The 21,615-nt window shown below is 37.9% G+C and overlaps 7 protein-coding genes across 7 annotated transcripts in view; 3 read left to right on the top strand and 4 right to left on the bottom strand.

Moving 5' to 3' along the window:
• Nucleotides 1-21,615, bottom strand: part of LOC129754158 (diacylglycerol kinase eta-like) — a 418,758-nt gene that overhangs the window by 310,282 nt on the left and 86,861 nt on the right. The window lies entirely within an intron of this gene.
• On the bottom strand, nt 739-1,113 carry LOC129754175 (histone H2A). Its single transcript, XM_055750068.1, has one exon. It carries the CDS (start codon nt 1,111-1,113, stop codon nt 739-741), a length of 375 nt encoding a protein of 124 aa, XP_055606043.1.
• On the top strand, nt 1,437-1,811 carry LOC129754183 (histone H2B). Its single transcript, XM_055750076.1, has one exon. The coding sequence runs from the start codon at nt 1,437-1,439 to the stop codon at nt 1,809-1,811; it is 375 nt and encodes a 124-aa protein (XP_055606051.1).
• Nucleotides 2,224-4,102, top strand: LOC129754191 (histone H2A). The gene is made up of 2 exons (XM_055750085.1): nt 2,224-2,246; nt 3,727-4,102. Exon 2 carries the CDS (start codon nt 3,728-3,730, stop codon nt 4,100-4,102), a length of 375 nt encoding a protein of 124 aa, XP_055606060.1. The 5' UTR covers nt 2,224-2,246; nt 3,727.
• Nucleotides 2,921-3,405, bottom strand: LOC129754179 (histone H2B). The gene has a single exon (XM_055750071.1). It carries the CDS (start codon nt 3,403-3,405, stop codon nt 3,031-3,033), a length of 375 nt encoding a protein of 124 aa, XP_055606046.1. The 3' UTR covers nt 2,921-3,030.
• On the bottom strand, nt 5,027-5,341 carry LOC129754194 (histone H4). Its single transcript, XM_055750088.1, has one exon. The coding sequence runs from the start codon at nt 5,336-5,338 to the stop codon at nt 5,027-5,029; it is 312 nt and encodes a 103-aa protein (XP_055606063.1). The 5' UTR covers nt 5,339-5,341.
• On the top strand, nt 5,544-6,182 carry LOC129754172 (histone H3). The gene has a single exon (XM_055750065.1). It carries the CDS (start codon nt 5,550-5,552, stop codon nt 5,958-5,960), a length of 411 nt encoding a protein of 136 aa, XP_055606040.1. The 5' UTR covers nt 5,544-5,549; the 3' UTR covers nt 5,961-6,182.

The raw sequence follows: 21,615 nt of genomic DNA, 5'->3' as shown, positions 1-21,615 counted from the left end.
AAAGGATATTCAACTGGCTCGTCGTATTCGTGGAGAACGTGCTTAAGCGAATCCGTTTTATCAGTTTTGCATCAACCCATACCAAACGGTCCTTTTCAGGACCACTGACCCAATTTCAAAGAGCTAGTCTAGAATAATTGCTTCAAACACTGCAGGTCTTATAGTAGACAAGATAATTATAACTTAAGGTAAAGTGTAAAAATGCGTCGTTTCTCTGTCTTCACGGCTGGTTAGGGATCTATTAGACATTCGTTAGATTAATGAGTGATCAATTCGTAATCTTAACATGAAACAGTTTCAAATTTTTATTGGAATTGGACAGTCAGGAGAAATAATTCTGATTGTTCTCTCCGAAAATGCGATCGATTGCAAGAATGTTTCCAAAAATCTTTGATATGCCGCCTTAGTTTAAGTATTCACCTTTATTTATATTATCTCTCTTGGTATGCACGCCATTAAACCGTTGGCGAGGAGCGTTGGTACTTGAAAAGCAAAATGGCGGCACACGTGTTGTTCATTAATCATTCAAAGACTTCGCGGAACTCTTTACAACGGTTCCTGAACTTTCAATTGTTCTCTATCAACGATTGTGAAAACCAAATTTTTTCTAGTACTGCTAGATATTGTTATCCGAGTGCTTAAAAAATTTAAAAATTGTGAAAGCATTCCAAAACTCTTTAAAATTGTGTTTGTCGTCCTGAAAAGGACGGTTTGTTTGTGAGTAGAGAAGAGTCCCATTTAAGCCTTCTTTTCGGTCTTCTTGGGCAGCAGAACGGCTTGGATGTTGGGTAAAACACCTCCCTGAGCGATGGTGACACCCGAGAGCAGTTTGTTCAACTCCTCGTCATTGCGGATGGCCAGCTGAAGATGACGCGGGATGATACGGGTCTTCTTGTTGTCACGAGCGGCGTTTCCTGCCAATTCCAGCACTTCAGCTGCCAGATATTCCATGACAGCGGCCAGATAGACGGGAGCTCCAGCTCCGACACGTTCTGCGTAGTTGCCCTTGCGGAGCAGACGATGGATACGACCAACTGGGAACTGAAGTCCGGCACGAGATGATCGGGACTTTGCCTTTCCCTTGACTTTTCCTCCTTTGCCGCGGCCAGACATTTTGTTGGGTTGAGTTTAGAGTAGCTTTACACAAACGAAACGACGAATGTAGAATGTTGAAAACGGAATGAGGGTCGATGCTTATATATTCTTGGCAACCCTGAGCGCATGCAGGTATTCGCATGAGTCATAAAGCAAACGAGGGAAAAGTCTATCCTCGAGGCAGCGTAAAATGAAGCAGATGGTTGAAAAAAATGTAGGGGATACAGGCAGAATTGACGATTGGAAAGACTGTTTCGCATGAGTTTTGCCTGCTTAAAAGCGGCTGCAGCCCAAGCCGAAATCATCAGTTTCGTTTCGAATCTAACCCTAACAACTCAACAATGGCACCGAAAACCAGCGGAAAGGCCGCCAAGAAGTCCGGCAAGGCCCAGAAGAACATCGCCAAGGGAGACAAGAAGAAGAGGAAGGTCCGCAGGAAGGAATCCTATGCTATTTACATCTTCAAAGTGTTGAAGCAAGTCCACCCTGATACCGGAATCTCGTCCAAGGCCATGAGCATCATGAACAGCTTCGTCAACGATATCTTCGAACGTATCGCTGCTGAATCCTCTCGGCTGGCTCACTACAACAAGCGCTCGACCATCACATCCCGCGAAATCCAGACTGCCGTCCGTCTGCTGCTTCCGGGAGAGTTGGCCAAGCACGCCGTCTCTGAAGGAACCAAGGCCGTCACCAAGTACACCAGCTCCAAGTAAATTTGCACTGTTGTGTGAAGCTACGCTTTTCAAACGGCCCTTTTCAGGGCCACAACACACTTTGTATTGAGAGTTGTACTGCTTTTTCTTTTCGATTATTGTTTTACGGCAACTGTTGTTACTCTTGGCATCTCTTGGAAAACGGATTTCCATGAAACAGACCTCTAACAAGCGTCAGAGCTATAAAATTGACATAACATCTCGTAGAACAAATCATAAGTTTAATTTTGTCAAACCGTATATAATAGAAAGATTAAACCTAGAAGAAAAACAGGAAACAGTGAACAGTGAAGTTTTTTACTTGAAACTCAACATAGTAAATGCAGTAAACATCCAACAAGATCTGATTGAAATTGCTATAAAACAGGTTATAGCTTAGTAATAGAGAAACAGAGAGCATCAGTTTGAAACCACATCGACAAATTCAAATACGACTATCTCAAAAAAGACGCCTACAATCGACGTCTAAACGACGTTCTCAAAAAAGACGCCCACAATCGACGTCACGACGTCGTATACTATATGAAATTATTGGACACAACTGAAAGTTCCGTGAATTCAGAATAAGATATATGTTTTGTGTTTAATCAACATAAAAAGATAACAATCTCGGGTTTCAAGATAACGTCAAATTACATTGTTGAATTTTCAGTTGATCCTTTCACTCAATTTCCATTATGAAAGGTTCTCACGCCGCTTTCGGTCATGTGCCATTGTTGATAGGTAAACCGAAGCCACAATTTTTTCCAAGATGGCGTCAAATTTGGATAAGCGTCAATCACAAACCAAGTTCTTGTCATTCAAATGGTATAAATACTGTCAATGTTTTACGTCATTTCAACTAAGGAACATCTAGAGTCTTGAGTTTAAAATTCTGATGCAATAATCATCGTCATTTGGAAACATTTCGGCGAGTTATTCAACCCAAAAGGTACATTGCTAGGAATACTTAGAATTTTTAATCAGCTATATAAACATTCGTTGTCGATTTTTGAATTCGTTGGTTTTAAACTCAGGCGTCTAACTTGCTTTTCTCATTATCAAGCAGTATAGTTTAGAAATTTCAATCGATTCTTGTTTGATGTTTACTTCACTTCCTACAAATATACTTATTAAAAATCGATATTTGAAAAGTAAAATAGCACAACTCTCAAAACAAAATGTTTTGTGGCCCTGAAAAGGGCCGTTTTGAAGCGTAGCTTCACACAGCTGTGCAAATTTACTTGGAGCTAGTGTACTTGGTGACAGCCTTGGTTCCTTCAGAGACGGCGTGTTTGGCCAACTCTCCCGGAAGCAGCAGACGCACGGCAGTCTGGATTTCGCGGGATGTGATGGTCGAGCGCTTGTTGTAGTGAGCCAGCCGAGAGGATTCAGCAGCGATACGTTCGAAGATATCGTTGACAAAGCTGTTCATGATGCTCATGGCCTTGGACGAGATTCCGGTATCAGGGTGGACTTGCTTCAACACTTTGAAGATGTAGATAGCATAGGATTCCTTCCTGCGGACCTTCCTCTTCTTCTTGTCTCCCTTGGCGATGTTCTTCTGGGCCTTGCCGGACTTCTTGGCGGCCTTTCCGCTGGTTTTCGGTGCCATTGTCGAGTTGTTTGGGTAAGATTTGAAACTAAACTGATGATTTCGGCTTGGGCTGCAGCTGCTTTTAAGCAGGCAAAGTTTATGCGAAACGGCCTTTCCAATCGTCAATTCTGCCTGTATCCCCTACGTTTTTTTCAACCATCTGGTTCATTTTACGCTGCCTCGAGGGTAGATTTTTCCCTCGTTTGCTTTATGACTCATGCGTATACCTGCATGCGCTCAGGGTTGCCAAGAGTATATAAGCACCGACCCCTTTCCATTTTCAACATTCTACATCCGTTGTTTCGTTTGTCTAAACCTACTCTAAACTCATCTCAACAAAATGTCTGGCCGCGGCAAAGGAGGAAAAGTAAAGGGAAAGGCAAAGTCCCGATCATCTCGTGCCGGACTTCAGTTCCCAGTTGGTCGTATCCATCGTCTGCTCCGCAAGGGCAACTACGCAGAACGTGTCGGAGCTGGAGCTCCCGTCTATCTGGCCGCTGTCATGGAATATCTGGCAGCTGAAGTGCTGGAATTGGCAGGAAACGCCGCTCGTGACAACAAGAAGACCCGTATCATCCCGCGTCATCTTCAGCTGGCCATCCGCAATGACGAAGAGTTGAACAAACTGCTCTCGGGCGTCACCATCGCTCAGGGAGGTGTTTTGCCCAACATCCAAGCCGTTCTGCTGCCCAAGAAGACCGAGAAGAAGGCTTAAATTGGACTCTTCTCTACTCACAAACAAACCGTCCTTTTCAGGACGACCAATACATTTTCAAAGAGTTGGTTGATGCTATTTTGTAAATACTTGCCGTTAGATTACAAACACTTATCAAGAATATTAATACCTGTGCTCAAATTTTGGTATGCATTATGTCAAACTTCATTTTTACAATTCTTATTTTCAAGCTGATCTTAGAAGTACAGTTTTGCAAAAGATATATTCGAGCGACTCTTTACATTACCCCACAAAGCAGTGAAAAATGTTGATTAAGTCTTACAGAATAAGATAATCGGTAGAAATATTCACTGTTTCCAGTGTTTTACAGCTTACAATTACCTGCCGAAAAGTTAAAACTTTGTGTCGTACAATTGAGATAGTATGCAAAATTCCGCATCATTCAAATCTAACGTATCCCAATCGGACTGAATTATGTTTGAAAATAATAGTTGAAGCTGAACATCATGAATGATATATTTTTCCATTCTATGTAGCGTGGCACAGCTCGTTTGGAGCGAACTATCGCGCATCACAACTTGATTGAAATTTCCTATTTACTAGTTCTAAACTGCCTTTGAATGGACTATTTGAAAGGAGTGATGGTACAAGTGGAGTAACCGGTACGATTCATTTGTGAAAAGGATAGTTAGTCTCCAACGAAAGTACAATTAATTACTAATCGATAAGAAGCTTAGCCATTGTGATGTGGAATGTTCCATAGGAGGTGTATAGATGAACCCGCTTTATCTAGACGACATGTTAAGAAGGAAACTGCCCAGTGCACTCTACCTTCCATATCGTTTCGATATGGTGTCCGGATGGCCCTCCCTCATCCCTCAACTCAGAAAACTCAAGTTGGTCTCCTCCAATAAACTTTGGTGGCCCTAAAAAGGGCCGTTTTGATAGCATTAATTTCATGATTTAACCTCCGAAACCGTACAGAGTTCGTCCCTGGCGTTTCAAGGCATAGACGACGTCCATGGCAGTGACGGTCTTCCGCTTGGCGTGTTCAGTATAGGTAACAGCGTCACGGATCACGTTTTCCAGGAACACCTTCAGGACACCACGAGTTTCCTCGTAGATCAAACCGGAGATACGCTTGACTCCTCCACGACGAGCCAGACGACGGATAGCGGGCTTGGTGATTCCCTGGATGTTATCACGCAAAACCTTGCGATGACGCTTGGCGCCACCCTTTCCTAGACCTTTTCCTCCCTTTCCTCGGCCAGTCATTGTTGAAGATTTGAGTTAGTTTGTTAACGAATGGTTGAATCAAAACTGATGCCTGCCTGTCGTTAACGGTCTCCTTATATACCGCTCTTCCAGGATAGACGCCATTTTGAATGTCGGTAGAAAGTGGAGGGAGAAATCTTTCGTTTTCCAGTATAAAAAGGGCTGCCAGTTTGTTCCATTCAATTATTCCCATTCAACCGTCTGAACAGCAATGGCTCGTACCAAGCAAACCGCTCGTAAGTCTACCGGAGGAAAAGCTCCTCGCAAACAGCTGGCCACTAAGGCTGCTCGTAAGAGTGCTCCAGCCACCGGAGGAGTCAAGAAGCCTCATCGCTATCGGCCAGGAACCGTTGCCCTACGTGAAATCCGTCGTTACCAGAAATCCACCGAGCTTCTGATCCGCAAGTTGCCCTTCCAGCGACTGGTTCGTGAAATCGCTCAGGATTTCAAGACCGATCTGCGTTTCCAGAGCTCGGCCGTCATGGCTCTGCAGGAAGCTAGCGAGGCCTATCTGGTTGGACTGTTCGAGGACACCAATCTGTGTGCCATCCATGCCAAGCGTGTCACCATCATGCCAAAGGATATTCAGCTGGCTCGTCGTATCAGAGGAGAACGTGCTTAAGCGATATCGTTGTACCTGTTTTGCATCAACCTATACCAAACGGTCCTTTTCAGGACCAACAAGTCATTTTCAAGGAGGTAGTCGTGACAAAAAAGGGGTTGAACAGGAAGATTAAACAGAATAAGAATGCTACTTTCAAAACCGAACTCTAGAAGTTTCCAAGAACAGACGTCGATTCTGGGTTTAGTGTTGTGAAATAGATTGTACTAATCTCCTGATACTTTTGCAGATGACGTCATTATTCTGGATACATGTCTATTCATGGAGGTCATGCAACTGTGAATTACCGAAATTGGGTGCTCAAAGGAAGAACCGAGTTTCGACCTAAACAGTAAGGATTGCATCAGACTCGGGTTTTTAAAGCCTTCACAGACTAGTGATTCATGAAAGTGAGAGATTACCGACAATCCACCTATGCAGTACATGTGACGTGGGTCTTCACGCAACAGTCACATTACTCACGTTCAAAGGGACTACAAGGTAAGTCGAAACATTCCTTTTTATTATGGATTGATCGAAATAATGAAGAAAAATTCATTCCAAACATTTTATTTTCAGCAGTCCACTTTTCCCAACCATTCCTTCTCGCGAACGTCACCGAAAAGCTCCAGCTTCTCGTTTAAATAAATTATTGGTATTGAAATAATTTCACCCCGGGCATACTTCACTACAAATACTTGTACCATTATTGTGGGGATTGTTCCTTCTTGGTCCCATCCAAACCACATCAAAGCGTTCGTTGTCGTTGTTGTCGGGTGTCAAACCCTCGTCAGCGCAGCCAAACCGTGGCAGGGCTCAAGAAGTAGACTGAGTCGATTTGAGATCATTTTTTGATTTCTCAAACCTGGATTCTAAAAAGCATCGTTTTGGTTCAAAACTCAGCCATGGTTTTTCGCAGAGTTTTTAAGTAACGTATACATGAGTAAATTTGAACATTGAGATTTGAATGGGGAAATTGCATTTTTTGTACTGAAAAATCAACATCATTTTTGTTTCTTCTGTGGAACCGAGTGCTTATGGTTTTTAGGTCAATTTATAAATACTCTAAAGGAAATTTTCCGTTGAACAATTTTGTCGAAGACCATAACTTCGTATCTTGTTAGACAAAAAAGTTATTAGGTGTTTAATGGGGACATGTCTTTTGGCATTGAAAACCAATAGATTCAATTGACATCACAGCTGGTGCAAAGCATAGTTTTTCAAAAAAGTAGTCATGCGATACCTTGCTAAGCACCCAGCAGTGATGTCAATTTAATTTATTGTTTTTCAATTGCAAAGACATGCCTTCATTCAAAAACTAACAACTTTTTTGTCTAATAAGATACGAAATTACTAGAGATGTACCGAATATTCGGTCGGCCGAATACCGCCGAAAAACCATCAAGCCGAATATTCGGCTCACCGAATAGTTGAGCTAAGTAATCGGCCGAATAGGCCGAATATCTACTACAGACTTGCAAAATTTTTCAAATGATTTTGGATAATTAATAAAATATCAAAAACTAATGTTGTAAAAGCTACACAATCATTAAAAAACTCACGGTTTCAGCAAAACATCTAAGGAGTATCCACGTATCTTTCACAGTAGATCGTATAGGAGAATGCTGACAAGTATCGCTTTATACTTTGATAGTAGTTTATTCCAGATTTTATGAATATATTCATGCTTGACCTTAAATCCAGTAAAGAGTCCAGATAAGTCAAATCTGGCCGGGGTGTCTAGATACTGTTTAAAGCTTCCCGAATTTCACACGGGTTTATTCAGATTATTTGCTAAATCAAATTAAAAAACTCGAATTTCTCTTTAAACATTTTTAGATTTTGTGTTCAATGACGATTTTTCAAAAATATCAAAATAAACATTAAATTGTCCCCTTTTTAATTTTTTTTTATCAAAAATCGTCCTGAATGCCTGACCGTGTGAATACGTGTGGTTGAAAGTATGATATGCTTAAGGTTAAAGATCACCTTTCTACTCAACAACTATTTTGAAGATATCTTGCTCAAATTTGACCTTTATCTAATTCAATATCAAAGAAGCGTTTCAATGGAATTCTTTAGCACTACCTATCAGACAGAAAAACACTATCTCTTCATTTAAGTCAGCTTTCTCTTTAGAATGATTTCTTAGAGTGTGACAGAATAGTACAGACTAGAATTAATTAATTCACTTGTTACTATCAAATTGTATTTCCTTGACCCTAACTATGATTTTATATCGATGAGCTGACGTTAAATCAATAAAGCACAATTACAATTACAAGAAGCAAATTCAAATAGCTTGGCACCTGTTTCGACATGTTTTGTCCCCAATTCAAAGAAACGCAATATTTTTGGTGATAAAAGCCCTAGAAGCGACTAGTCGTCTGATGTCTTTTCAGTTATTGGTGACATTTTAAAAATCAGAAAGACCCAAACCTTAAAAATATCTTGTAATACATCATCCGATAACGTCATCTGGTTGAAAATAATAAACTATAAACATGATGGGCATTGATATAGAAGAAATAGAGAGCTTCGAAACAATCGTTAAATTTTTTTCATTAAAATATTCGTTTGGCCGAATAGTTCAAAAGGTCAATATTCGGTATTCGGCCGTTCGCCGAATACCTGCCGCTCATAGCAAGTCCGTCCCATTTGCATTTTCATCATTTTTGAGTTTATCCGTGGAATCACCTTAAAATTAGCGGTGGTTTAAGAAGAAAAAAAAATTTTGAGTACTTTGTTCTGATGAACATTGAAAAAAACCTCAAGTAAATTTGTCCCATCGTGAAAATGATCGCAAGTCGGTCCCATCGAAAAAATCATCACAAGTCGGTCCCAAAGTCAATAATTATAGTGATATACGACCATGTAGTGTGCTTTGAAATATAACGTTGCTACTGTAACAATTGTGCAACCTGCAGTTCATATTGGATATGATACAGATCAACCCGGTTGTTACAGCAATTTGTCGCAGTGAAATATTTTTGCTATTTTTTCGAACATTCTACATAAAATTTTAATTGTATAAAATAATAACGCAAAAAGGTCTTTACTTACAGTTCTCTCCATACCCTACATTAAGCTTTCTAAGCTTATTTCTGAATGTATCCAGCCGGGAAAATTCGATCATTTTCACCCAAAAATAAGGCAATCTCCTGGGCAATGGATTTCTAAATGTTAAACTCAAAAACCGGGCCATAACCGGTCAAATCTGGTCAAAATCTAGGTATTTTCCTATAAAAGGCAAGAGAAAAGGTAAAAAATAAACACATAAAAACAGATTTTTTTACCAAGACACATCGACGGCATGCTTTCAAATCTTATTTTACTATTCCAAAAATGTATGCGAAGCTATTTTATTTTATATTCGAAGTAATTTGTCCCAAAAATGATACATTTCATGAATTAAATAGAGGTCTTGGTTTGTATCTTGCAAAAATTGTGAAAAAAAATTCAGAAAAAACGGGTTTTTGTTTCCTCGATATCCGGGCAACCGGACCAGACCGGGTATTTCCCATTTATTCTTTAAAGATCCGGTAGCCTGGTTAAAATTGGGCAATCTGAAATGCTTACCGTAGGTTGTTCAAGAAATAGGTTTCGATAGACCGGGACAAGCTCTCTTCTAGCCTTGTTTTTTCATCAGCGTTAGCAGTTGGCTATGGAATGGGACTGACTTGCTATCATTTTTGCTAGATACCTACCATGAAAATAATCGCATATGCGTCCCAGAGCATAATTTTCAACACAAACAAACCAAATTTTGGTATTTTTGAACGAGCAATGATGCAAAAGTATTTGTTTGTCACGTAAGTAACAAATGCTGTTGATTGCCGCCATCAAAACCGCGGAAAATACGAAAATTCTCAAAACAAGTAACAAAATTCAATTGCTGTTTTCTCAACTCAACAAAAACGCAAATGGGACGGACTTGCTATGAGCGGCAGACCACTATTCGGTACATCTCTAGAAATTACGGTATTCGACAAAGTTGTTTAGAGGAAAATTTCCTTAAAAGAAATCAATCATTGGCACAAAAACCATTATCACTCGGATCCACAGAAGAAACCAAAATGATGTTGATTTTTCAGTACAAAATATTCAATTTCCCCATACCAATTTCAAACCTCAAATTTACTCATGTGAACTTTACTTAAACATTTTGCAAATATTCATGGATGAGTTTTGAACCAAAACGAAGCTTTTTAAACCCCGGGGTTTGAGAAATTCAAAAATAACCCCAAATCGACTCAGTCTACTAGAGCAGTATTATTTTGGTCGGTCCAAAGCGAGACCAAACTAAGTCCTTTGGTCCTTTCCGGTGACACCTGCTTCCCACCCTAGGATACGGGTGACGAAAGCCCTGATGGTTTTTAAACAAATAGGGACTGGCGAGGGCCAGGACAAATTGATTTCACATGAAAGGACAAGCCAAACACGGCTGCAGTTGAACCGGGGCTAAATTGAAAATCGTTTGGAGGGAATGAGCTCCACAATTGTCAAAGGGTAGCACAATTTATAACGAAATAAACACAGAAGGATGAAATTAAATATGTCCATCTTTATCTTTAAACTATTGAGAAAAATAACACATTGACTCCTCCCTTCCCATGGCGACCGTCAAAAAATGATGACATCTCAAAAGACGTCGTAAATTATAATCATTATGACATTTTTGAAGACACAAATATTACCGCGTATGTTTACTCTGGACAGCAAACGATCATCTATAGTTGCAAGTCAGGAGGCTGTACTTCTTACAAAAATGTTAATGAAGCATCGTTGCTTCTTATTTTCTGTGCTAAAAATGACAAGTGGCAAAAGATTTGATTAATTTTCCTAGAGAGTCTAGAGAACCTTTTTATGTCTGAAAAGCGATCAATTTTGTCCTGATTCTTTCTGATAGTTAAAAGTATAAGAAAACAGTTCCTTCCAACCAATGAAGTCACTTGGCGCAAAAAACATCAATAAACACCTCCAATGGGAAACGATTTGTTAAACCGACGCCGAGCTATGGCTTACTCTACGCGTCGATGAGCCGGACTATTTGCACCCAATTCTCGAGGCACCATCCCATCATAAACTGGTGTTCATCGATCAGCAAATTCCTTCCCATCGTCACTTCATCAACGGTTGGCCAGGTTGGAATCGACTGAGCGTCCCGGAATGAGAGTGAACATTTCCGTTCAACATTCCTTTCTGATATGTTCATACGAATGGAGGCAGAACTACAAAACACAAACCAGCCCCGACAAACCCCACTCATGTACACATTAAACTTCAACGTTTCTCACCTGCCCCGAATGATGGGTTGCGGCGGTGTGAATCTGCGGAAGTATGATAAAGCCACAGAAAAAAACATTGGCTGGGCGGGCCTCGACAGAAAGGATTTTCCGTTTACGGTCGTTTACTGGCTCGTTTCGTTTTATGGTTTTTCCGATGACCCATCATTCTGCTCCTCATCCTCTCATTTTATGTCCCTTACACACGTTTTGGTCCCGTTGACTGAAAACTAGGCTCTGGCCTTTGATGGTGGTCGATTATGTTGACCTAGATAAGTGTTTGTCTATGGTCAACTCTCTCGCGAGATAGATTTTTCATGATAGCTTTTGAGAAGAAAAATTGTATGATCTTTTGCTGGAACAAGAGTTTGTAACTTTAATCTTATAACACAAAAATTTAAAAAAAATGGTACAACCTTTAACACCACTGTTTAAATTTTTATAGAGGAGAATGAAGATACTTGATTCCTGGGGATACTTGAATCCTTCGCTTTATCTCGATACCGGAATGTCTTACAAATATCAAATGTTCAAGAAAAATCTGCTAAATAGAATAAAACAACAATGCTTTTATCGCAACAAATTTTAAAAAAATTATTTTTCGAGTTATTAAAATTTATTTGAAAAATTTAACAAAATGTGATTGAAGATCTTTTTTATCTTTTTAAATTTTTCTCAATAAAAATATTTATTCTAATATGTAAATCGTTAGAGTATAATAGAACTTCAAAATGCCATATTTTCAAAGCAAAAGTAAACTCTCAAATTTTTTCAAAAAGAAGTTTTCCAAAACGTATGTTATGGGTATAATTGATCCCTAGAGCCCAAAAAGATACATTTTTCATCTGAATTGATCGTGATCATTGGTTATCATGATATTACTAATATAGACCCCGTTCGATTTTGGCAGCACGCCATTAAAATTAGTGTTTCCAAAATCAAATGTTGCCAAAATCGAATGTTGCCAAAAACGAACAGGGTCTGTAATGTTTATCCAGTAATTATCTGTTAAAAAGGACTAAAAATACTGTATTTATTTAAAAACAAGAAAATTGCACCTTTAAGTAGGCAATGACTCTAGGGAAGTATACAAACTTTGAGAATTCTCTTTGTCTGATACTTACAAACTGTGAAATGCTAACTAATAAGGCAAAAAATAGTCAAAAAAAAAACCTTTTATCTTCGCATTTTACTAAATTTTTGTCTAGAATAAAGTCTCCTTTAGTAAAGGATCAAGTCTGATGTGACTGAAAAAATATCACAATTTTTTTAGTCACTCGGAAAGCTTCTAGTTCATTTTCAAGTTCTTGTATCTGTGTTATAGTGATATAGTGTTTTTTTTTTCATCCCCTAATTCCTCTATATTTTGTAAACAATCCAAAAAACACTTGTTTGGACTACACAATTTTCAACATAAATAGACCTATCTTTCATGACATTTTCCAAGAAATCAAATGAAGGTTATTTGAGTGACTGATTTTACCTTCAATTATCCTATATTTTTCAATTACACTGAGGTTTTTTCACGCGGGGTTTCGTACCGCGTAAAAAAACCGCGTTAATTCTAAAATCCGCGTAAAAAACCGTGTTAATTCGAAAATCCGCGTAAAAAACCTCGTTAATTCGAAAATCCACGTAAAAAACACCCCGTAATTTGAAAATCCACGTAAAAAAATCCATTTTAATAAAAAAATTCGCGCAAAAAAGCACGTTACTAAAAAACGCGTAAGAACCATGATTTTTTTGAAAATTTGCGTACAATGATAGTTTATTTTTAAGATAAAAAACAAAATCAATTAGCTTAATAGAATAGTAGAATATAGTGAGACTTTTTTGACAGCGTGGAATTCAGATCGTCTCATGTCTCATGTCTCAGGTCTCATGTTCCATGTATCAGATCTCATGTCTCTTGTCTCAGGTCTCAGGTCTCATGTCTCATGTCTCATGTCTCATGTCTCATGTCTCAGGTCTCAGGTCTCAAGTCTCAGGTCTCAGATCTCATGTATCACGTTTTTAGTCTCAGAGCTAAGATTTTCCTAACAACAAAAAGATTCTAAGTGTATTCCTATGAAAAAGTCTTAGAATATTTTCTCTCAGAAACCGCGTTAATTCGAAAATACGCGTAAAAATACCGTGTAAAAAAACCGCGTAAAAAAACCTCAGTGTACTTATGAAAAATATAAGTTCGGATTTGAAAATGGAATCAAATGAGACCTATTTTGTGTTAGTTTTTCCGAGAAACTGAATGAAGGCTGTGAACCACCGCATGCATCGTAAAATGGAGTTATGACTGTTTTACCCCCAATTCCCCTACATTATTTAAATATTTCAGAAAAAGCATGTTCGGACTTGAAAATTTGGAATCAAGTAAGACTCATCTTATGTGTTTTCCTAGGAATCGAATGAAGTTAAACAGCCACACGCCACATCCAGCTTCCACACGCATCGTGAAATGGAGTTATGGCTATTTTTATTCTCAATTTTTTTACATTTTGAAATTAATTGAGAAAAAATCATCTCCGGACTTAAAACTTTTGAATCAAACAAGATCTATCTGTTCTTTAGATAGAATTTTCCGGAGCTTGATAGCTTCTGGCATAGGTCAAGGCTTTAAGAAAGGGAGGGAGGGGGGGGGGGGGGGGGGGTGCGGTGAGAAGGGGTTTTTTTTAAATAAGTCTTAACAAAAATGTCGAAAATTGGTTCTTTTTTGGCGGAATTTAGTCCTAGTTCCATAACTTTAGGCCTAAGAAATTTCATCTTACGACACGATATGACGATGTTTATGAATTGATATTTATTTTGATTTAAATTTCGATTTGCAATTCAATAAACCTTTTGTATTGCAACTCTTATCTTGACACTTAGAAACCCTACCGCGTCTTCAGAGTGGGATTTTTAAGTGTAGCTCAGAATATGAAACCAACAATGTTTATATCCGAATTCATTAATCAAATACTAATCTAGAACATCAACAAGTCGGTAGCCATGTGGTTGGTGACAGGCATCTCCTAAATTCGCATCCCAAATGTTATTTGAAATTTTCTCGAGGGAGTTTCTTAGCGATGACATTCACAAAAACCAAAAAGGACATATGACTGCGTCAGTCGTTTTCAAACTGATGAATGTCGCTCTAGATTTCGGAGAAATGCTTAATGACATTCTGACAGTAATCATCCCTGAGCTCAGCTTTACATTAAAAATGGTTTTAAAATCCCCAAAAATAAAAATTAAAAGGGTTTTCTAAAATGAATGAAGCCACACAATTCCCTTTTTTTCGAGGTGCAAAGAATCTAGATGCTAATTTTGGCGACTCTGAATACAAATATACATTTTTTGAAAATGGATTAAATCATTTGAGAAATTTTTGCAGTTTTGTCAAAACTTTTACACTATTATATGCCTTTCAAAAGACCGCAAATAATTTTGACTTCTTTGAAAATAGTTATAAATATTTTCTTTTTGTTTACTTTCCCAACACAGTAAAATACGGGAGTATTGGCGAATTAAAACAAAAAAAAATTTAAACACATAAAATTTAAGGAATTTCTTTAATAAAAAAAACCAAATCGTTTTGCATACTTCGAAAATAATTATTAAATGAAATAAAACCTTTTTGTAAACCTTTTTATAATTAATGTCAGAAATACTTGTAATAATATCTTTCCAAATTTTTGAAAATTGTAGTAATTAACTTTTTAAGATAAATGTTTATCTGAAAAAAAACTATATCATCAATTCATTTCTCAACAAATGAACTCCATATCACCGAAACAAGAGGTGATAGACAAAATCTAACAAATGAATCGAAACCAAAATTTTCTAAATTAATCATTTCAACATAGGCACCAAAAAGCATTCCCTTGAGTTATCAATTAAATTTTACAATTAAGTTTTTAAAATAGTAAGACTTTATTGGAAAAACTTTCTATTTAATTGTTAAAAACGTATCTTTTGCACCTCCATATTTTGTATTAATTTAAAAAAAAACTTTACAAGATATAGTTTTTTTCATTTTTCAAATTTTTAAATTTTTTTGGATATTGTTTCGTAAGTTTGTCTTTCTTATTCAATTCTGTTTTTTTTTCCTGGAAACATAATCTTCTTGGAAGTCTTAAATCTAAATTTTTGTAAAAAAAACATTGCTTTTGGAATTTAGTATTTGACGGCGACCAAATATTCAGAGTTGAAATTTCAAACTTTAAACGTGTCACTGTTTTTTTTTTCTTTTTAATTTTCGTTTTCAGAAATGATCATTATAATCAATTAATCTTTTAAAACATTGAAAATTGATTCAAAGCATCAACTTTGAAGCTTAATACGCAATATCAACTAGATTAGTAATTGATTTGTGTTTCAATATTTACATCAAATCTTAAAATTCTTTATTTTTATTTTTATCAGTTTCTTATTAATCATTCAAGAAATCAAATTACCCAAACTGTACTTTATCAGGTAAATCTTTGAATGATGAATCAAACTTGTAAAGTTATTATTGTGAACTTATAAAATTTACTTTTTTTGTCTTTTAATTTAATAGCTGAAAGAATTTGATTTGAAAAAATGATTTTATCTCGGACTTTGAACACTGGCACTCTTGAAATGAAATAAATATTTTTTTTTTATCAAATTTAGTTCAAACATCAACTATGTGTTTTGAATAAATTCTTTTAAGTTCAGATAGATATTTCCCTCCTTATGAGAAATTCTTATTTCAACTCGTGATTAAATATTTTTCCAAATTCGGGATATTTCAACCCTTCAAGTTAAAATGAAGAAATGATATGTAAATTTAGATGATTAATGTTTCTCAATTATCATCATTTTTGCATATTTTTTTATCATGGTAAATTTCTTACCGGATCTTAAATTTTATTTTTGAAAACGGAATAACTTTCTTTTTAATCTGGTACTCTATTTCCAATATTCTTCATCTGTACACTGATTTTTATGTCCAAAACATTAAATCCTTGTTTTATTCGAAATGTTTATCTATATTCTTTATCGTTTTCTGGTGTATTAGGAATATTGATTTCAAAGGTTAAATCAAGTCTGCTTAAAATTAATTTTTCAAGCGAATTTCTAGTTCAAAATAAGGAACCAGAAATAGCATTGATTGAAACTTTGACTCTGGTTTATTTTGAATCGTATCAGTACAATTTACCATTTTTTCGAATTTGTATAATGGTCATGAGAAGAAATACGTTTTTAGAAATCAATTTCCTTACTTATTATGATTTTTGGTATTGTTATAATTTCTAGCTGAATTAAATTTTTTTTTTTGGTTCTGGACATGGCATGTTAGAGCACCTGCTCACGGTTCAGGTGTAAATATTGGTTTTAAGTATACCAGTTTTAGCACAATTTGAAATTTTAGAATCGGCTAAAACACCCACTCCCCACCGGTGTAGGAGCAAATTTAAAACGGAAACACTTTCATTGCAGACACTCAATAATTGAGAAGAAAAAACCCATTTTATTAGAAAAATTGCATAAGTTATGAGTTTCACGGTTAATTGTCTTAAAATGAATTCTACGAATATTCTTTTTGACAGAACAATGATTTCAACTATTCTACCAGGATTTCATTAATATAAAAGCAAAAATGACTACACAACGAGGAAAAAAGGTCAATAGAAACAATTCTTCAATTAATTCAATCAAATTGCTTTGAATCAATGGAATAAGGTTTTGTTAAAATGAAATGAAAAAGCAATTTTTTTTTCAAGTTATTACTGACATTGATAAAGGAAACGAGAAATGTTTATCCCAAAGTCAAAGGAAATTTTCCTTTGATTTGTCGACATTTTTGTTTGACAAAAACTTGTTTCACTATTTGTAAATTTATGTATGGATACAGAAAAATATGCTGATATTGACGAAAACTCCGAGCAATCCATACGAAATTAAAAATCTCTCAATATCTCAAATAAAACAAAAAATATAGAACAAACAATAAACATTTATTTTACATCTGTTTTACCTTGGTTCCAGCTGCTCGATTGGTCGTTTCCGAATCCGTCCTATTACCGTTTCCGTTGAGCCTTGGTTTAGTCACAGTTCCCGCAGTGTTCACCTTTTCTTTTCGGGTTCCAAATGTTCAAGCCACAATGTATTCGGTACACAAGAACAACTTTATTTACCGTACTTTAAATTTCTATCCGTACTTTATTTCTAACCGTACTAACAATCTAGTTTTTAAGTTTAGATATAAGTTTATTGACCGGAGAACTAGTTGTTTATTCCGCTGAAGTTTGATACAGAGTGATTTTATTAGCAATCAGCTGTTTCCTCCTAAACTTGCACCTAACTGTATTTTATTTAGATGTAACTGTATGTGTGCTGTTTATGAATTGAGGGGTGTTCAATAAAAATGTGTTACAAATGTAGTGAGATATGAGTGTATAACAGTTTTGTGAACCTAGTTGCCAACATTCCGGCCTCCTTGAACTTGTTTCAATATCTTAACTACTAAACTAACGATAAATTTGTTCTTACTTCTAGCAACACTTGCGGCGAGATAGACTTTACTGGTTTTGCCATTGTTGAGAATGACACAACAACAACAAAACCAAAACAAAACAAAATCATTCTTGCACGACGATTGAATCACAGATGGTGTCAACTTCATCAATTGGTAGCGGACATAATCGATAAGCAGATCGTTTGTAGACTCCTGTTGCTGTCTTAACCGTGACTACCCTGACAACGTCGTCGTCTCCTGGATGAACCGCAACGATCCTGGATACGATGAGGACGGCGAATCGTGCTATATTTTTGTAGTTCGGTGAGATATTCTCGGCTCCATCGATGCCAATAATGCTGGAATAGCTGCTGCCGTTGCTGATAGTGGGTGAGGCGGTTAGTGGGTACGTGTCGGATATCTTTGTCGGGTAAATCGGTCATTCGAGATCCGATGAGAAAATGTGCCGGTGTGAGAGCGTCTATATCTGATGGGTCATCTGTGAGGGGAGTTAAGGGTCTGGAATTTAAGGCGGCGCTGATCTGGACTAGTAGGGTGGTAAAATCCTCGAACGAGAGCTGACGTAAACCAATAACCTTTTTGAGAGATGATTTAACGCTTTTAACACCTGCTTCCCAAAGACCACCAAAATTGGGAGCCCTTGGGGGAATGAATCTCCAGTTGATTCCTAGCTGTCCGAGTTCGTTTGATATTCTTTCCTGAGTTTTACTATTGGCAAGCATCTCATACAGCAGTCTTAATTCTTTGTTTGCCCCAACAAAATTTTTCGCATTGTCTGAATGCATTTCGGAAGGGATACCGTAATGTCCAATAAACCTCCTGAAAGCAGCCAGGAAACTGGATGTGGACAAATCGCCAACCAACTCCAAATGTAGAGCCTTTGTCGTGAAGCAGACAAAAACAGCGATATAGCATTTTGGGCTGGCTGCTCGACGGTGGGGTGGTTTCAAGAAAAAAGGCCCACAGTAGTCAACTCCAGTTATGTGGAACGGTTTGTTTGCAATGACTCTTGTGGACGGTAATTGGCCGGTTGGTTGCTGTATATTAGTTGGGTTTGTTCGGAAGCATTCTCGGCATTTTCGCAAAACGGATTTCACAGCTCGTTTTCCGTGAATTGGCCAATATTCTTGACGCAACACTGAAAGAGTTAACCTGTGGCTGCCATGCATGGTTCTGACGTGGGTGTGTTTAATGATTTGGTGGGTAAAAGGATGGGAGGGTGGTAGGATAGCTGGGTGCTGAGTATTGTAGGACTCGTTTGAATTGGTCAAGCGACCTCCAACCCGAATAACGCCCTCGCGATCCAAGAATGGGTTGAGCAATTTAAGCGACGATTTTGTAGACACATTGTGTTGTTTTTTCAAAAGCTTAATTTCTTCTAAGTAATATTCCGTTTGGACTAGTTTAATTACAGCTATTTTTGCAGCTAGCAATTCAGGCTCCGTAATTGTCGAACTTTGACACCGTTGGGCATTTTTTCTGCTGTTCTTTGCGAACCGCAAACAGAACGCAACAACACGCAATAATGATATCAATGTAAGACCACGGGTGAACAAGGAATTAAGTTGTGGGGAAACTGCGGTCGTGGCATGTATTAATTTGCGCTTTTCAAGTTGCTCTTCTGCAATTTCTTCCAAAAAGGCTTTAGAGGGCCAGTTTTCCTCAGGTTCTTTTAGCCACGTAGGACCAAATTTCCAAAGCTCACTTTTAAGAAAGTCTGCTACATGTAAGCCGCGGGAAACGAGGTCAGCAGGGTTCTCCTTTCCAGAAATATGGTTCCACGGGAAACCGTATGTACAGGATTGAATGACGGAAACACGATTAGCCACGAAGGTGTTCCAGGTGTTTGGCTGAGCTTCCAACCAATGAAGAACAATTGTAGAATCGGACCAAAAAAAGGACTTTGCATTGTCCAGCATCAGGGCTTTAGAGATCTTAGTGAAGAGTTCAGCCGCTTCCTTTGCCGCGCAAAGCTCCAACCTCGGCAAAGTCAACCTTTTGAGGGGGGCAACGCGAGATTTGGCTGACAAAAGTTCCACATGTACTCGTCCAACAGCATCAATTGTTCGCACGTAAATGCAGGCACCATAGGCAAGCTCCGAGGCGTCTGCAAAGCAGTGAATTTGAACTGCTGTAAACTTCGATATAAATGCGAATCTGCTTATTCGTAGCTGCGGCAAAAGGCATAATTCTGAGTAGAATTTTTTCCATTTTTGCTCCAGGGCAGGAGGAACTGGTTCATCCCATTTAGTTTGAAGCAAAGCAAGTTCTTGCATAATTATTTTGGCCACCACGACAACAGGAGAAATCAAACCTAATGGGTCAAAAAGCTTGGCGATTGCTGACAATATTTTTCTTCTTGTCCACATACAGTTTTCCGACACAGGTGCATGTACGAAACGTAATTCATCCGCGCCTGGGTCCCAGGTAATACCAAGGGTTTTAACTTCAGCTTCAGGGTCTAAATCGAATGTTATGGTCAAATCAGTACCAATCTGTTCTGGCGAAAGTCCAGCTAGCACTTCAGGCTTATTTGAACTTATCTTACGAAGATGAAACCCGCCTTTTTTCATGATAGACATAAGTTCATCGCGTAGAATCAACGCGTCCTCAATGGATGAGGCTCCGCTCAAACAATCGTCTACATAAAAATCTTTCTGCAACACAGGTTTGGCATTGGGGAAATTTTCGCCTTCGTCTATGGCTAACTGCTGAAGGCATCTGGTAGCAAGAAATGATGAAGGTGTTAATCCATACGTCACTGTTTGTAGCTCGTAGATATCCATTGAATCTTGATTGGAAAATCTCCAAAAAATTCTCTGAAGAGATGTATCATCAGCATGGAGGCGAATTTGTCTATACATCTTCTCAACGTCACCTACTAGAGCAACCTCATGCTTTCGGAATCGTAGTAGGAGACTGAGCAGATCATCTTGTATAGAAGGACCCTTGAGCAGACAATCGTTCAAAGAAAAACCGGTGTCTGTACGTGCAGACCCGTCAAACACAACGCGGACTTTCGTTGTGGTGCTTGAGTCCTTGACAACAGCATGGTGTGGCAAAAAATAGTTCTTACGGCTATCGTTTCCATCCAATTCAGCTGCCACTTCACCATCCTCTAATTTTCTCATATGTTTCAGTTCCAGATACTCCAACATAAATTCATTATATTGACGTTTCATTTCAGAATTATTTTCCAATCGTTGCTCCAATTTTAAGAATCGATTCAAAGCTAAGGTTTTTGAATTCCCTAGCATATTTTCAAAACCAATCTTTTTCGGCAATCGAACCAAGTATCGTCCTTCTGCATCTCTTTCAAATGTTTGTACAAAATTTTCCTCACAATCTCTCTCTTCTGCTGTCCACGTAGGTCGATCTTCATGACTTTCTACCGCCCAAAAACGTTCAAGTTGTCTTTCCAAATTTTCAGAATTCGTCGCTACGTTACAAATAACCGAACTTGTGTTTGGGAGCTGTGCTTTCCCGGAAACCACCCATCCGAAAACGGTCTCTATTAAGTAGGGAACTCCCGTACCAAGTGAAATTCGTTTCATTTCGTGTTGATACAACAAATCGTAAAAATGTTCTGCTCCGATCAATAAATCAATTCGACCACTTGTATTAAAACCTGGATCTGCTAATTTGTATTCTTGTGGGATATTCCAATGGGACATAGAGACATTAGTGGAAGGAAGATCAGTTGTAATCCTTTGCAGAACCAGACATTCAATTCCAATAGAGAAATTAGAAATTCTAGACCCAATCTTTGCAGTAACAGCATGGCGCGCATGCATTTCGGCTTGACCTACACCACACACTGGAACATTGATCGATCTGCGTTTCAATTTCAATGACTGACAAAGCCGTTCGCTAATAATGTTTGCCTGTGATCCGTTATCGAGAAGAGCCC

The sequence above is a fragment of the Uranotaenia lowii genome, chromosome 3 (assembly GCF_029784155.1).
Source record: "Uranotaenia lowii strain MFRU-FL chromosome 3, ASM2978415v1, whole genome shotgun sequence".
NCBI lineage: Eukaryota > Metazoa > Arthropoda > Insecta > Diptera > Culicidae > Uranotaenia > Uranotaenia lowii.
The sequence above is the reverse complement of the archived record's forward strand: the minus strand, read 5'-3'. Positions and strand labels throughout refer to the sequence as shown.